The sequence below is a fragment of the Saimiri boliviensis genome, chromosome 13 (genome assembly GCF_048565385.1).
Source record: "Saimiri boliviensis isolate mSaiBol1 chromosome 13, mSaiBol1.pri, whole genome shotgun sequence".
Taxonomy (NCBI): Eukaryota; Metazoa; Chordata; class Mammalia; order Primates; family Cebidae; genus Saimiri; species Saimiri boliviensis.
In genome coordinates, this window is record NC_133461.1 from 46,480,940 (window position 1) to 46,497,950 (window position 17,011).

The 17,011-nt window shown below is 36.7% G+C and overlaps 1 protein-coding gene across 1 annotated transcript in view; it reads right to left on the bottom strand.

Moving 5' to 3' along the window:
• Positions 1–1,224: 1,224 nt before the first annotated feature.
• DSG4 (desmoglein 4) overlaps positions 1,225–17,011 on the bottom strand; it is a 36,062-nt gene continuing 20,275 nt past the window's right edge. Inside the window, exons 10-16 of the mRNA XM_003924758.4 lie at positions 15,589–15,728; positions 13,005–13,223; positions 10,394–10,690; positions 7,284–7,423; positions 7,070–7,133; positions 5,300–5,508; positions 1,225–3,629 (exon numbers count right to left, since the gene is read on the bottom strand). Of these exons, the coding sequence (XP_003924807.2) occupies positions 2,862–3,629; positions 5,300–5,508; positions 7,070–7,133; positions 7,284–7,423; positions 10,394–10,690; positions 13,005–13,223; positions 15,589–15,728 (1,837 nt within the window). The 3' untranslated portion in view covers positions 1,225–2,861. The remainder of the gene's footprint in view (positions 3,630–5,299; positions 5,509–7,069; positions 7,134–7,283; positions 7,424–10,393; positions 10,691–13,004; positions 13,224–15,588; positions 15,729–17,011) is intronic.

Here is a 17,011-nt window from a genome sequence, read left to right on the forward strand (position 1 = left end):
CCAAACTTGTCACTCAGGTAGTGAGTATAGTACCCAATAGACAGCTTTTCAGCCCTGCTCCTCTCCCTCTTTCCTTCCTCTAATGACCCCCAGTGTCTATTGTTTCCATCTTTATGTTCACGTGAACTCAAAGTTTGTTCCTACTTGCAAGTGAGAACGTGTAGTGCTTGGTTTTCTGTTCTTTCATTAACTTGCTTAGCATAATGGCCTTCAGCTGCATCCGTGTTGCTGCAAAGGACAAGATTTCATTCTTTATTCTTTTTTATGGCTGCCTAGTATTCCATGGTATCTCTGGAGCACATTTTCTTCATCTAGTTCACTGTTGATGGGCACCTGGGATGATTCCATGTTTTTGCTATTGTGAATACCACTTCAATGGACATATGGGTACACGTGTCCTGTTGGTAGAACAGTTTGTTTTTCTTTGGGTTTATTATACCCAGTAATGGGATTGCTGGGTCAAATGGCTATTCAACTCCCGGTTCCTTGAGAATTCTTTGAACTGTTTTCCACAGTGGCTGGACTAATTGTCATTCCCACCAACATTGTATCAGTGTCCCCTTTTCTCTGCAGTCTCACTAACATGTTAGTTTTAGACTTTTTAACAAAAGCCATTCAATACAAACTTTTAAGAGAAAAATGTCTGTGTCAGGATTTGCCACAGAATGGAATGTGTACCAGATGCTATGTGGCTCGTTGTTGCTTGAGTGTTAAAACACTATGAGACAAATGCTCCTTAGCTACCCCATGGAGTTCATGAATTTTAGAGTAGTCAAATTTTCTAAAGTAAAAAATGGATGTAGCCACTGGCAGTACATGTAATTTGGAAAATATTAGGAAATATGTTAATAATCTTCTAGCATTACAATGTTTGAGCTGCTCTGTGCTTGCACATCATAAAACGTAATTTTTTGAGAGAAAATTTTTCTTCCAGTTAGGGAATAGCAAAGATCATGCAGCAGACCAATTTGGATCCTCTTTATATCTGATGAAGTTACAGCATTAAAAAGCAATAAAGGCTAGGGTGTCTGAATGATAGGTTCGAGGCTTTGTATCACAACTAGCTGGTTGTGATCATTTAAACTTTATTTCTAGATTCCTTGTCTAGAAACTTAGAGAAGTGGGTAAGAGGTTATCTGAGATGCCTCAAATTCTGTAATAGTTTTATTCATAAAGGAACAAAAGATAGGCAAGAAGCACTACAATGATCTCCTTTCAAAAGGATTAAGCCTTGAAAATAAGTTTATTTCATTTACATTATTTCTCAGTCACATTATCACTGCTGCTGTATACATATTTTACAGAATTAAGTAAAATTACCTTTCTAGAGTGTCTTTTTCTCAAGTCAGATTTATTCCTCCTAAAAGTAAGCAAATTATGTGTGTGTTTCCATTTTATTTATTCAACATAAACAGTAGTGTTGGCCGGGCACGGTGGCTCAAGCCTGTAATCCCAGCACTTTGGGAGGCCGAGGCGGGTGGATCACGAGGTCAAGAGATCAAGACCATCCTGGTCAACAAGGTGAAACCCTGTCTCTACTGAAAATACAAAAAGTTAGCTGGGCATAGTGGCGCGTGCCTGTAATCCCAGCTACTCAGGAGGCTGAGGCAGGAGAATTGCCTGAACCCGGGAGGCGGAGGTTGCGGTGAGCCGAGATCGTGCCACTGCACTCCAGCCTGGGTAACAAGAGCGAAACTCCGTCTCAAAAAAAAAAAAACCAAAAAAAAAAAACAAAAAAACAGTAGTGTTGCAAAGAGGAACACAAGTTGGTAATGGACTTAAATAGTTTGTTAATTACTCTTGTTAGGAACTTAAAGACATATCCCAGAGTTTTATTTTAAGCCTAGAAATGAACAGAAGCTCTACGAAGGCAGAAACCATGTCTGTCTTCTTCACCTGTATATTCACAGAGCCAAGACTAGCACTCAACACCTAGCTGCTTTTAAGTAAACATTGCTGAATATATGAATAATAACAGAGTGCTTTTGGAGAATATCTGGTTGCCAATTGAAAGTTTTATGATTCAGATCAATGAAATTGATTAAGCCATATTTCATGTATTTTTCTGACATAATTGACAACAGTAGGAAAAAAATTCCCTGTAAGTGGAAAAAACTCTAATTTTCCCCCTAATAACTCTTTCTACTTTAGGATTGTCATAAGTTTTTTTTTTTTTTTTGCTATTCTACATTAATTTACAGCTAATCATATAAATCAATAAAAATATATTTTTTTCATTGATGAACCATTTCCAGTGATGCTTTCAGTTTGCAAACTCTTTTTTAAAATTAATTTAAACATGCCTATTGCTTAATAGAGCATTATCTTGAAAAATCTTTTGAAGAGACAAATGACTTCAGACATCTGAAGATACTGACAGATACTCTACATTCCTTTTCAATTTCCTTTCAGTAATGTACATTTCATACAATGTTCCAACTAAACATTTTAATATAAATATTTCTCTAAAAAGTATGGCTGGTGGATGTAGACAAGCCTTCTTTTGCAACTTCCAAGAACAAGGCATCTTGGTTTGCAAGATGGGTGCTACAGGCCTCAGAACCGATAGGATTTACAATATGAGTTATGTGCTATTCATTAGACAGTATCAAAGGATGCAATACATTTTCTGTACAATTTCTGACGCATTATTTAAAATCAGAAAGAATTTAAAAAAAGGCTTATCTAAAGTGCTTAGCCATATTCACCTTCAAAATGTTATAATCAGATAATGACATTGACCTTAGAATATGTGAATATTTGTTGACTGTCAATATATATGGTACCTTATATATCTTTGGCGGATGCATTGGTGATTGCAAGATGCAAGGGCCCCATATAGAATTCTGATCATAAAGCACTTACTGTTGGGTGTAATGTATGTTACTGTATCGTGTAACTCTGTGTCGAGGTGTCATTGGGGATGTGGAACCAATGGTTTGGCTTATGGGAATGTCTGGACTCATCATTTGCATCACTTGAATTTCTGGCCCTACTAAAACACTGCCACTCATCACAGGTCCCATACAACCATCAGTTGTGCTACTATTGCTCATGTCAGGCACACCAGGACTAGCCAGTACTCTCTCAGCATAGATGACATTGTTGTAATCTGCCAACTCAGCAGGTACACAAATATTCCCTTGAATATCATAGACAGGTGCCATTAATGTTTCTGTTACTACAACATTGGGCGCAAGCTGAGGATCAAAAATAATTGTAGTGGGTTGCACACATTGATCAGCAGCACCATAAGTCTCAGTCACAATAATATCCCCATGAATCACGGGTTCAGATGCTGCCATTTCTTCTTGGAATTCAGCCTCTGAGGGAGTCAATCCTGAAGATTCACTAACAAAGTAATGCGGTCCGAGCAAAGGGAGGTCAGTACTGATTGGTATACAGGCCTGGTGCGAAGGAAATGGTTCGATTTCTGTGTCTAAGCAGATTTCAGCAAGAGTCCTAAATTTTGGATCTAAAGTTTCCATGCAGCTTTCGTCTAAGTCATCCACAATCCAACTGCAGCAACCAATAGAGCCCACGGGAGACCCTACTCCCTCATGGTCGTAAATGAGCAAGCAGTCATTGGCTGGTCGACCTTCATCCTCATCTGCATAAGCATATGCTTTCTAAAATTAGAAGAAATTGCAGAATTAGGCATTTCTTTTTCCCTAAAATAATGAAGGGAGAATAACAGCAATCCCTCAGCGAGACTTCTGAGGGAAGTCATGGTATAAACTGAATAATGGTATCAATCACTTATTAAAAAATTGATACTATTTATGCACATTCTGTGATAGTATTTGTAACTACCAATTTTGAGATATAGATTACAATTGCAATATCTTCAGCATTTTTTTTTGTAAAGAATAATGGTGAAATACATGTATCATCAGATGGGGAATAAAGCAGGCTAACTGAAATATGAGATAAAATGGATTGCTATTTAAGTCAAGTAAACTCATCAGATAGGAATTCAAAGGAGGATTTATTTATTCTTTATGCTACTCTATTAGGCTAACTCAGTGTCTACGGGGCTTTTTTTTTTTAATGCTGCTATACATATAACCTTTTTTTTATAGATACATAATAGTTGCATACATTTATGAAGCATGGGATGTGTCGATACAGGTATACAACGTGTAATGAAAAAATAAGCATCATTGGGGTATCTATCACTTCAAGCATTTATTATATCTTTGTTTTAGGAACATTACAGTTCTACTATTTTTGTTCTTTTAAAATGTATAACAAATTATTGTTAACTATAGTCTTCCTGTTGTGCTACCAAATACTAGAACTTATTCATCCTGTCTAACAGTATTTTTGTACCTATTAACCATCCCCACTTTGCTTTCCCTCCCTGCCATCCTTGTCAGCCTCAAGTAACCATTATTCTACTCTCTATCTCCAAGAGTTCGGTTTTTTCTTTTAGCTTCCACAAATAAGTGAGAACATGTCAAGGTAGTCTTTCTGTGCCTGGCTTATTTCACTTAACCTAATGTCCTCCAGTTCCATCCATGCTATTGCAAATGACAAAATTTCATTTTTTATGGCTGAGTAATGGTCCATTGTGTATATGCATCACATTTTAAAAGTCCATTCATCCGTTGATGGACACAGATTGATTCTATGTATTGGCTGCATGACTAGTGCTGCAATAAACATGGGGGTGCATGTATTTCTTTGATACACTGATTTCCTTTCTTTTGGATATACGCCCAGCAGTGCTATTGCTGGACCCGTTTTCTTAGTGTAGGGAATTTAGTAGATAAGTCACTGGACTGAGAATGGGAGACCTATCTTTTAGGCCTTAATCTAGCACATGTTGTGGTGATGCTGTGTTCCTGAGTTTTAACTCCTTTTGTTCCCAATTCTGTCTTTTTGTTTTCTTTTTTCTGTTGGAGGCTCCAGGAGAACATGAAGGACATCAAAAAGAGAGGTCATAAATGCACATTTTTTTTCCCCTTGATGAGCATTTTCCTGCTTTGCTTGTGGTATGGGAAACAAGGTGAGGAATCAAGGAAACGAGACAGAAAAATGGAAAAGGGAAGTGGAGAATGATGAGGGGCGTGGCCTTGTTCACAGTACTAAGATGCGCTATGGCAGTTGAATATGAAATCCTGATGCAAATTAGCATTTTGTGTTTTAAGGAGTAGTGAAATATATTTTATTCAGGTTTGGGATAGGGTTGAGAATAACAATATATTTCAGAAGAGGCCTACTGCCATTGTGAGTATTTTACTATCATTATTATTCAGTCTCAAGACGATTTTGTGTGTAGCGGTGAGAGCATTACCTCCGAGAAGTAGCTGTCCAAGAAAGCCATGTTGACGTCGGAGTCGGTGTAGTCCCTGAGGGTTCCCACGGTAAAACTCCTTTTCCTCGTGGCCCCTGCGGCCCCTCCGGCGACGAGGCCAGCAGCTGTCCCCAGCCCTGTGTTGAGTTCCACTCCTGATACACCCCCTTCCACCGTACCCCCGGCTGCATAAGTGTTTGTGTAGATTTCTGAAAAGGGAGGGCGTTGTTGTAACAGCGCTCAAGCTGCCCGCAGCGCGCACCCACCTAAAACGCTGCCGCTGCTAGGTGAGGTGTCACCTCCACCCAGCAAGGCGTAGGCGCTGGAAAGCTGACCACGAGCGATACGAGTTACACCCATAATCTCCAGGCTTGTTGACCAAAAAAAAAAAAAAAAAAAAAAAAAAAAAAAAAAAAAAAGGAAATTAATGACACAGAGGGAGTCAGCAGTGGGACGTGGCTTTCTCACGTTTGCACAGACTTTGCCCTGGACTTAAAGTGTAGAACTTGCCAAGAGGAGCTGCAAGTAGGCGCCTGTTCCCGCCGTGGCTGCTGCAGGCTTGACCCACCCAGGAGCCCTCCAAAGCAAGGCCAGTGGCGTGATTGCAGAAATTGAGCTCAGTCCTCCTTCATCCTGGAACAGGATGGAGCTGGGCTCACGGGAATGCTTCAGTCACCGAGCTTCTTTGCACGCAAAGGGTCAAGCTTGGGATGCTAAGGAACCATCAGAGAAAGCTCACGTCCACTGCAGAATTAAGCACCCTCTCTATTTGGTGCAATCATTGCCAGATAGTGTTCAGTATTCTTAGATGAGCATGGGGCTGGTAAGATAGGAGAGTTTAAGACACTCTCCTGAGGCAAAAGCTTGTCTGAATATAAGAAAAGTTATTCACTGTATGATTAGAGTTCATTTACTGCCTTTTCTTTAGCTCTTTTTTTAAAAAAGCTTATAAATAATTACTACAGTAGCATGTACTCTGTGCTAGGTACTATTCTAATGTATATTTTGTGATATATGCACATATACACACATGCATATGTGTGTACATAACATATGTATGAGTGTGTATATCTGCATAATAGATACATATATTGTATAGATTATTTTATTATATATAACATCCATGTATATATGTGTATATATATTATAACATATACATGTATATATAACATAACATATACATGGATGTTATATATAATAAAATATACAATATATGTATGTCTTATGTATTACATATAATATGTACATATTTACACACATACATAACTACGCATTTACTCCTCACAGCAACACTTTAAAGTAGGTACTATCATAAGCTCAATTTCAAAGACAGGGAACTGAGGCCCAGTACAGTTAAATATCTTGACTAAGGACTTATTACTACAGGTTGAGTATCCCAAATCGAATAATCAAGAATCCAAAATGCTCCTAAGTCTGCAATTTTTTGATCACCATGACACAAAAAGTTTCATGGTCCTATGCATTTCAGATAAAAGATATGCAATCCTTAAGCAAGTGGCAGAGCTGGGAATCGAACCCAAGCGTTCTGCTTCCAGAATTTGCTGTTTTAGCTCCTGGGTCATTCTTCACTGCCTGTAGTTTCAGATAGAAAAATTAAGTGGCTACTTCAAACAGGTCACATGCCTTCTGATTATACTATCACCCAAAGAGACTGACAGAATTTTCCATAAGGTACTTTTACATGAAGTTTGTCTGGTTGAATAGTTGTGAAAAATTTAAAAAGACAAACAGATTTTGGTGTCTACTGACCAGAGGAATCCATACGATCCTGGGTATTTGAGGCTGTCATGGGTGCACATATATTTGACACATCCTAAAAAGACAAAGATTTTAAAAACAAACACTTTATGTTAAACATTTAAAAATGGACATCTGTTCATTTTTTGTGCAGCATGTAATTGTTAAGACATGCTCAATTTCCATTGAAACTCTACACTTCTCTGGAAAGCGACAGTCCACTCACCCTGTCCTCGGGATGGGCCCCTTCAATTCCCCAAGACTGCATCACTCCTTCTCCGCCCTCAGGCACAGGAGCAAACCTTGTCCCCAGGCCTTCTGGCTGTCTCCGCTTGCAGCAACAAAGGAGCAGCAAGAGTGGAGCCGCTGCCCAGGAAAGTGATAATGAGTAGTTAACACAAATTGCTCAGTTTAGGAAGTCACTGAATGAATCATTTTTGGGGGGGAGGGGGCATTTGGTGACATTATATTTAGAACAAAAAAATACAAATGTATGTAAGAAGGTATTTTTTTCCTTTGGAGGATTGAGTATACATATCCAAGTTTATAAATACAACACCACCAAATCACATAGAACTTTAGAGTTAGATGGCAAGGAGTTTGAGATCAGGTAATTGAAATTCTTTACTGACAGATTAGGAAATTAAGGTCCAGTCTTTAGTCTAAGACTCCTGAGCTGGTTGGGGCAGATCCAGGCTTCAAATAGTTTCCTGTTTTCCAGTGTCCCATGTACATGCAGCATATTGATATACGTATATGCACACGTACAACTGTCTGTGCATATGTATTTGTAAACCTCTGTATACATATGCATACACATGCATAAGTCTGTATAGCTTCATGTGCACACATTTATGTGTGGGTACATGCATTTGTATATGTGTACACTTAGAACATTTCTGTGGATATGTATTTGCATATTCATATAGAAACTCATATAAACACTAGACAGACACAATACACACACATGTAAGTTAAACACATCATCACTATATGTTATTAAGAGGGCTGAATATAGGATTCAGCTATAGGACCTGGAGATATGACCTATCTTCAATCCTTATTACAGTTACACTTAAAATGGAAGTCAAATAATTCTCACTAAATTTAATGGAGATATTTATAATTATTTTAAGACTTTGTCTAAAAATATAATGAAAAATTAAAGCTATCAAAATTTTTTAGCTATCCAAGTGTTTCTTCTATGAGGAAATTTCCTATTTTTTACCCTAATAATCACCTCAATTCTATATTTTAATCCATAAATATTCATACTGCTTAAGTTTTCTAAGATTCTAGAACACTCTGTTTAGTTCTTTTGGCCCACTCTAGTTGCTCTTCACACTTTCCTAATTCTCTAGCACAGCATGTGCTTTGTTGAGCAGGTTAATAAAAGAAAAAGAACAGAAGGATAAAAGCTTGAGGGGATGGATGCCCCGTTCTCCAGGATGTGATTATTTCACATTGCATGCCTGTATCAACCATGTACCCCATAAATACACACACCTATTATGTGCCCACAAAAATTAAAAATTAGAAAAAGATAAAAAAGAAGAGAATATAAAAGCCACAAAATTAGCTTTAATCTTATTACAACAGTTAAGCTGGCAATTTTGCCATTTGCGCTATGAACAGTGAAAGGTCAAGTTACACATTTCCAGAAAGTTTTCTGGAAAAGGACTAAGACTAGAGTTGGTAGCCCCTAGGCCATGGTTCCACCTATTCTATATTTCTATGAATTTAAATGTGAGCTGGGTCATGTACCATTGCAGGCATGAACTCTAACAAAGGCAGTAATAAATGAAGTATTTTTAGCACATACCCAGTACAATTACTGTATGTATAATGGCATTAGAAGTTAACATCAAAAATGTCAATCTGAGGGCCTTTGGAAACATAGGTTTGGGCTCAGATCCCTCTCACTACCATCACACTAACCCCCTCTCCTAAAATAGACCATGGGCTTCTTCGCTGAAAACAAGTGTCCACAGGGGTATTCCTCTCCTGTTCCACAATCAATCAGTTGAACAGCTCTCATGCTTTCTTTGACTGGGTCAGGAAAAGTCTTGAAATTCTTAGTGCTAACCTTCTGGAAATGCAGCTGGCATTGGATTTTTAACCTTGAACTGCACATTAGTCTCACCAAAGGGCTTGAACATGCTGATGCTTGGTCTCATCTTGAGTATGACCCAAGCATGAGTAGTTTTGAAAGATCTTTAACTGATTCTTATGTGCAGCTAGGATTGAGAACCACTAACTCAAAGCTTACCTGACACCACTACTCAACTGCTATAGAGTTATATTCTGGGAAAATATGTCTAATATCATTGTGAGAATCACTCATGATCTTTGCATAGCTTTGAAAAGTCACAGATTATTTCAAGAAAGAAATCCTGCCCAAAAGTCAGCTGTTATTTTTTATGCCTTGAAATGATTCCGTGTTAATTAGTGCTCATCCCTGAAAACGTAATAACAATACAGTTTGACAAATTTAACTCTCTTTAATTTTACAACCCAGCTTTTGATCCCCATGAAACCTAAGTATTGCAAGGGCAACCTAAAATGTACGAAGTATCTTTCCTCTGAGGATCTATATGTTAAAAAAAATACTATGGGCAAAGGAGGGCCCTTCCTTGGAAATTTTTGTTTTGGGATCTTGCCATTTCTGTGACAATAGGCTTAGTTCAGCCACTCACCCAGAGCCCAGAGACTAATTCTCTGTTCTAGTCTGTTTTGCCAGCTTCCACCTGTGCTCACAAGCCCTCATCAACTCTTCTGTGCCACAGAACTGGAGTCCAGAGCTCTTGGTGCATCATGAACATGCCTCTCTTTCAGCATCTCTGCTTCCTGGGTGTGCTATGCCCTTCCATATCTTGCCCCCTTTTATACGTATTGTTCATTTGCTTTTGATTATCTTTCAAAATTTCCCAGACACCATCCTCCTTTAAAAAAAATCCTCAGCTTTCAGGGCACACCTCAAAATCTGCTTTTCCAAAAAGATTGCCCTAACTTTCCAACTTCGACTTAATTCCTCCCTACTTTTAAAGCATTTTAAGGAAATTTCCATGATGGGATTTATTTTGTGTTTTTATGTAATATACTTAGTGATTTGTGTGTGTTTATCATCTTTAGGGCTCACACTCACCCTAGGCTTTCTTAGTTATCATGTGGATTAAGCACATATCCTTGTCAGTCCCATTGTTTATTTCTAAGGCACTCAAAAATTGCTAGAGATACCAAAAAGAAATGGCGACATGAACCTAACTATCCCAGCAAGCCTCTTTACAGTCCTATTTTGAAGAACTGTTGAAAAGAAGGATGTAATTGAGTACTTACAAAGCAGTAGCAGGATGCCCAGAACCATCATGCCGATCCCTGCTGGTCCGAGACCAACATTTGAAACTCCAGCTTGGTCTTCAGTGACAGGCCCATACGTGTCACCAGTTATGTCATCTGTGTAGATGCCTGCAGTACTAGAGTCCAGGCACATGTGGTTGTCATCGCAATCGCAGGCATACAACTGCACGATCTGTGCTGATTCACATGCTCTGTTATAGCTGTCCTTCACTAGGATTGGGATTTGGTAATATTCTGGAGATAAAAACTGCTTAGCCGTAAGGATTGCTGAAGTAGCTGAAATGGAAGAGAGGAAACAGAAAATAAATGGAAATTCCTTGGGGGAGGGGTAGTTAACTCTCCCTAATACCCAACCCTTACTTAAAATACTTGATTTTTCATGCTTTCTTGAAATGTCTTGATTCAGTGGCATGAATACGACTCACTGTAACTTTGACTTATCAGGTTTAGGCGATTCTCCCACCTCAGCCTCCTGAGAAGCTGGGACTACAGGCATATCCCATCATGCCTGGCTATTTTTTTTTTTTTTTTTCATAGAGACAGGGTTTTGCCATGTTGCCCAGGCTGGTCTTGAACTCCTGGGCTCTAGTGATCCACCTGCCATGGCCTCTTAAAGTTCTGGGATTACAGGCTTGAGCCACCATGCCTGGCCTTAATAAGTATTGCTTACTGTTTGATTGCTACTTCTACAATGCAGGCAAGGATCTTGTTGCATCTTTCCAGAGCAACAGTAAATTATACATATAATTTACATGTATAATATACAAATAAATACTTGTTTAGTGAATAAATAATATTGAGCTGAAAGAAAATACTGGAAGTCTTCTATTTAGGATTACAGTTTATACAATACCCTCCTTAAGACTGTGATATATATCTTATTCAAAATTGTTGCTCTTTCATTTAAAATTATTCAATTCAAATTCAAATTCTCCTATTTCTTTGTTCTATCATTGCCTACAGATTTGTATAAAAGTATTGCATAACATATTGGTTGGAATTTATTTATTAATCCAAGGATGGTTAAGAGATGATTTACAGCTAAATTTACAGCTAAACCATGAAGAGTAAATGAATGATCCATAGCACACAATATGTTTTATTATGATGGCTTATTACCCTCAGTTAGCTAGATGACAAGCCAGCTATATCATCTACCAAAATCTAGCCTGTGCACAAGGTAAAAATGAGATAAGGCAATGTCACAGCACATTGAGTGAGGTTCTTTCTGGTCTAAAACACCAGCACTGAAACAGGTCTAGGAATATTATCTCTAGTGCAGTTATCTTTTTTATTGGCAAACTTGTAATATCTATAATATTATACCTCCATGCAGAACAGTTTTTCTTATGGGTATAAGCATAATATCTAGGATCTGAATGAGGAAAAAAGTGGTTAGCAATTATTATTCGTGAGTGGGATATTGAGCTTTATAGGAGAAGGTGAATTCAGAGTTGTCTTGATATTAATGGAATTGCTTTAATGTGATTAACTTTAAAAAATACTAAAGTGGTTTTGTTGAAAAGAGCTAAAGGTTTGATGGTAAAAACAAATGGCCTAATTTCTTACTTTGACCAAGTCTTTTCCCATCTAATTTTAGGGGTTCTCCATTCTGTAAATGGAGGGTCTTGGTGGCCTCAAAGAGGTGGGAAGTATTTCCTCTCACCCTGGGCTCTGATGACCACTGACTAGCCTCATGGAAAACTATGAGGTTTTTCCTGTGGATCCAAATGAATATGAGATTAGAGAGCTATCTTAACCCAAGTGGGATCCTTTCATAGCATTTTTTTTTATTATTATTAACTTACCATTTTAGGAAAAAGAACCCAAGGTAGATAAAATGTTATGTTATCTGAAACTTATTCTTAATTTTTATTGATGTCCACCATTCAATTGCATGTAGCTAAAGTCAGGATACATATAGATAGACTTTGTGATCTGTTTTTCACTTTACTTTCTTTGGTTTATGCATTCTTTTGTATCTATATACTTTGCATAATTCTAATTTTAATGGCTGCATATTAGCACCTCTTAATAATATGTACTATAGTTTAACTATTCCTTTAATATTGAGCAATTTGGATTTAAATTTTTACCCTTAGAAATAATTCTGAACTCATAGTTCTTGTTAAAAACAATTTAATTGATCTTATGTGCTCTTAAATGAGTAGTAAATGTTTAAATATATAAAAGGGATATATGAGTTTCAGAGACATTTATGTGATTTGCCTGAATTTCTTCAGAATAGGGAATTGTGATGTTTTTAATTTATGAGTTTGTCAAAGATTCTGTTTATTTTAAACTGAATAAATATGGGTTTAGTGCCCTACTTACTCAAAAATGATGGTTAAACTGTATTTCTCTACTACTATTTGTAACCGCAATACTGATGAAACATTTTGACTCTTATTTCAGTTCAAAATTTTATCAAATATCCTGTGTGTACATGAAAGACTTTTTTCATTTAATGTTAATATGGCAAGAATTGTGGAAACAGGTAGAATGTATTATTAAGTGACTTGACAAATTTTTTGGTAATTGTTTTGCTTTTGGACTTAAAGTCCAAAAAGCAAGCTTATATTTCACTTACCATTTGTTGATCTGACATCCCACATGTCAGCTGTTCCTGGTGGCTGATCAACAACACAGAAAGTAAAAGGAGCCCCATAAGAATGTTCATTAACAGAGATAAGGACCGAGGGAGAGTCAATGCAGATGGCTCTTCTTTCAGGAATAATGTCTGGACAGTAATCGTTGACATCAGGAACCTCAATACATATGGTTCCTGTAGCTGTTTTTCCAAAGCCATCTGAAAGAGTAAGAGTCACAGGTGTTGAGGTAAATGGTGTCAGGGAGAAAACTCTTTCTCATATTCCCTGATGATGCCATGGGGCTTGTAGGAAGCATATAAGTCACTTGGGAGGCTTGACACGTTCCTGCCTGCTTCAAACACCTGAAGTTACTCTTGCCTTTGTGTGCCACCTTCCAGCCACACTACTACTTTTGAGTTCTTTAAAGTAGACTCAAAACTCTGGACTCTGGCACATTCTTTTCACTCTTCCTAAAATCTTTTCCATCTTCATCTCATTTTGCTAATTCCGACACATCCTAAGGCACAAAATCAAATGTTCTTCCTCAGAGAAGGTTTACTTCTTTCTGGTCTTATCCTGTTCCCATAAATTAGACCCCCAGATCAGTTACAAACGTCTGTTCAGGATGCTCACTGAGTCCAGCATTTGTGGAAATAGCCAGTTGAAATTAAATACTTGTTTGTGTTCTTCTTCTGTTTTCACTGTTTATTTTAATTGCATCTGTTACAGGCTATTTCTTTCTGAAATGGCATTTTCGAAAACAAGTATGAGTTTATTAGATTTTTCCCTAATCCACTTGAAACAAGTTTCTGAATAGTATAATTTATTAGAAATGGCCGAAGATCAAAGATTAGGAATCCAGGGACTTTTTAGTTCACTTTTTGACTCTATGTTCTGTTACAATAAATAAAGATTTTTTTTGCTTGTTTTTAACTTGCAAAGGATCTTAGCTTTCTCACTTTTAAAATAGAACACTATCATCTCTGGGTACCTTACTAGGTTTTTTTCTGAGAAAGCAATAAATTCCTTTTACAGATGTTTTCTGTGTGCCTAAGTAGTAGTCACTAAGGTAACTGAATGATATAAACTGAGAACCTATCCATAGTCCATGGAATTTTGTATAATATGTTTATATACCCTATTCAGCATTGGACTTCCTAGATGAAAGAGCTGATTTCACTTATTTTCTCATTAAAGAGGCATTAGATTATTACACAGATCATTTTATTTGCCATTCTTTGATCTTTGGTAGCTCTTCTGTTACCTTGTGATTGGCAACCAAAGCTCAAACTATTGCTTAGAACATTCACTCCCCAAGAAAGTTTGCTATTCACAGAGGTCTGTCTCTTCACCTGATGATGGTGGATGCTGAAGCAAACATTCCAACCATCCAGATAGCTCTGTGCCACTGCAGACACTCTGCTTAGGTGAATAAACAATCAGCTTTGTTTTTGGATTTCTCTTGGTACATTTTGATAGCTCTTTCTCTTTGTTTGCTTGGAACAACCAATTCTTTCTTCTAGCATTTGAAGATTTTTACATATGACCAGTATGCAAACATAGGGTGCAATCAACATGGTTAGAATCCATTTTCAAAATAGATCTTCCAGCATACTAATAATAAATAAGACAACGTGATTTATGAAACTGACCCAGGCATTAAAAGTTACCCGCCACAGGATGAAGCCCAGGTTGTATGGACGATAGTTGGTTTGCTTTTCTCATGGTTTCTTTCTGAATTTTATGCTGCTTCTTTCTTTCTGTTTTGCTACTGGAAAGATCAGATATAAACTCAGTGCAAACCTACAGTATCTATCTTACATTAGGCTTGTATCTTGGACATGTATCCTTCCCCTTCTTTCAGATTTCTGACCTTTCTCTCTTGCTTTGTTCTATAGCAGCTGGTTTCCTAGGCACTGCTTCACAGAATCATTAACTATCGATAAATAAGCAAATCCTGTTGCTACTCGGCAAGAAGACTGCTTAATAGATTTTTCCATATGAGAAGTGGCTCACTTACAAGTCAAGTCTGTGCATCTGCATTTATGACTTTTAACATGAATCTTATATTTGGAATAACTTGTGCTTTCTTGGTCCATAGCATCTTACTATGGAAATATGTCTAATCAAGCAACACTCACACAGGCTTCTCATTGTAGTTCAATTTTAATGGCTCTAAAATAATTATATTCTTGGAGACACTGTCTCCCCAGAAAGTGATCCCCAAATGAACTTGGTATAGCATGTAGCCCTTACTTTAAGTAAACATTCCCAATATACCCTACAAGTGAGATTAGCCATACTCAAGAGACAAAGTCATAAACAGAAACTAAATTATATTAACTTTCATGCTGTAAGCCATATGCAGCTCATTTTTGGAAGTAGGTAAAATAAACTATGGCTTAAGTTTAAATTATGATTTTAATTGACTTCAATTCTTGATTTAAAGTATTTAGAACTTTCTGTAAGTCTTGCATATGCCATTAAACATGTTTGAGTCACTCAAATATCAGCATTAGAATAACATAATATTTAATATAATAGTACTAATTTTCTTAAAATATTAACAATAAATTTTCTTACCATCTATAGCCAGGATCTCTGCTGTGTATATTCCATTGATAATATATTTTGACTTCTTATCAAATTCCCTAGAAAATTGTATCTCACCAGTTCTTGAATCAACTTTTAACCAGCTGCCTGCATCATGCCCTATGATATATCTGTTTTTAAATAAAAAAAATCATTATTGTGCTTTTGTGAAAGTTAGTACATCAAATCACATAAGAGCTACAATGTGGTAAACTTAAATATTGTATTTGTATGTTTTATAGTGATGATTGTGTTTTATATATGTATATATATATAAAATGTATTTATATATGTATATATGTAAGATGTATATATATCAATACAAATTCAATGATAAATACATTAATATACAGGTCTGTAAATTTTAAAATTTCATCATTCTTACTCTTCTAGCTCTTAGTATAATGTTAATAAAATGTATGAGTTTATTTCAATTCTATTTATTAAATCATAGCAACATAAAACATCCTTTTTCATTTTCAGAAACAAATATTGCTTATTTATTTTCACATGTGGTATACTTAGGATTTTTCTGTGGCTTTTCAGCCATGTTGATTTCAGAGCACCTCACTGATGGCCTATTGGGGGCTTATGGTTTCCTCTCTTCAGTGTGTCTATCTGGCTCTTGTTACAGATAATAGACTTAAAGTTCTTGACCTCACTGGAAGAAGATGGGGTCTCTACCAGGCACAATTTCAGGTCTCTAGTTCCTTTATCTTAACTGCTTTTACCTATATCCTATTCTGGCTGAATTCACAGGTTTTTTTTTTGAGTCTGTCAATTTGTTAACTGATTTAATAATTAAAACTGTGAACATCAAAGTAATTTATTAGTCAGTGGACTTTGTTTACTCCAAGAATATTGGGAGGAAGAAAAGGAGATAGAGAAGGGCAGGATATAGAGAAGATCTGTGTACTTAATTGTAGTTATTTCTAGATTATTTTACACAGTTCTAATTCACATATAATTTATGTACCTAGTGCCCGTAATACTACCTTGTTATTTCTCCTCTCCTGACTTCTATTTATGCCTGTCAAATTTTTAAAACACTGTTTTTAGCTTCTACCATTATGTTTTTTCTATTATATTAAGCAGAGGATTGACATTAGCCTCAAAGCCATAGATAACATAGGTTTGAGAAAACAAGTGGTGACTCAGCTTTTATGGTGTCTTATTGTCTTCAATATAGCTTAATCGGCCCAGGTCCAGGGTAGTATAAACTGGCCACAAAAGATCAAAGAAACTCAAGGAGTAATTTGGGTGGCTTTGATCTTACAATTGCTTGCTGGACACAATTACCTCTATAGCCAGTTGGAGTCCTTACATTATTGGAGCCGCTACAACACTGTTAAAATTCTAAGATTTCAAATGCTCTAATAGTCTTCTAAATCACAGGAATAATAAAAGCAAAAAA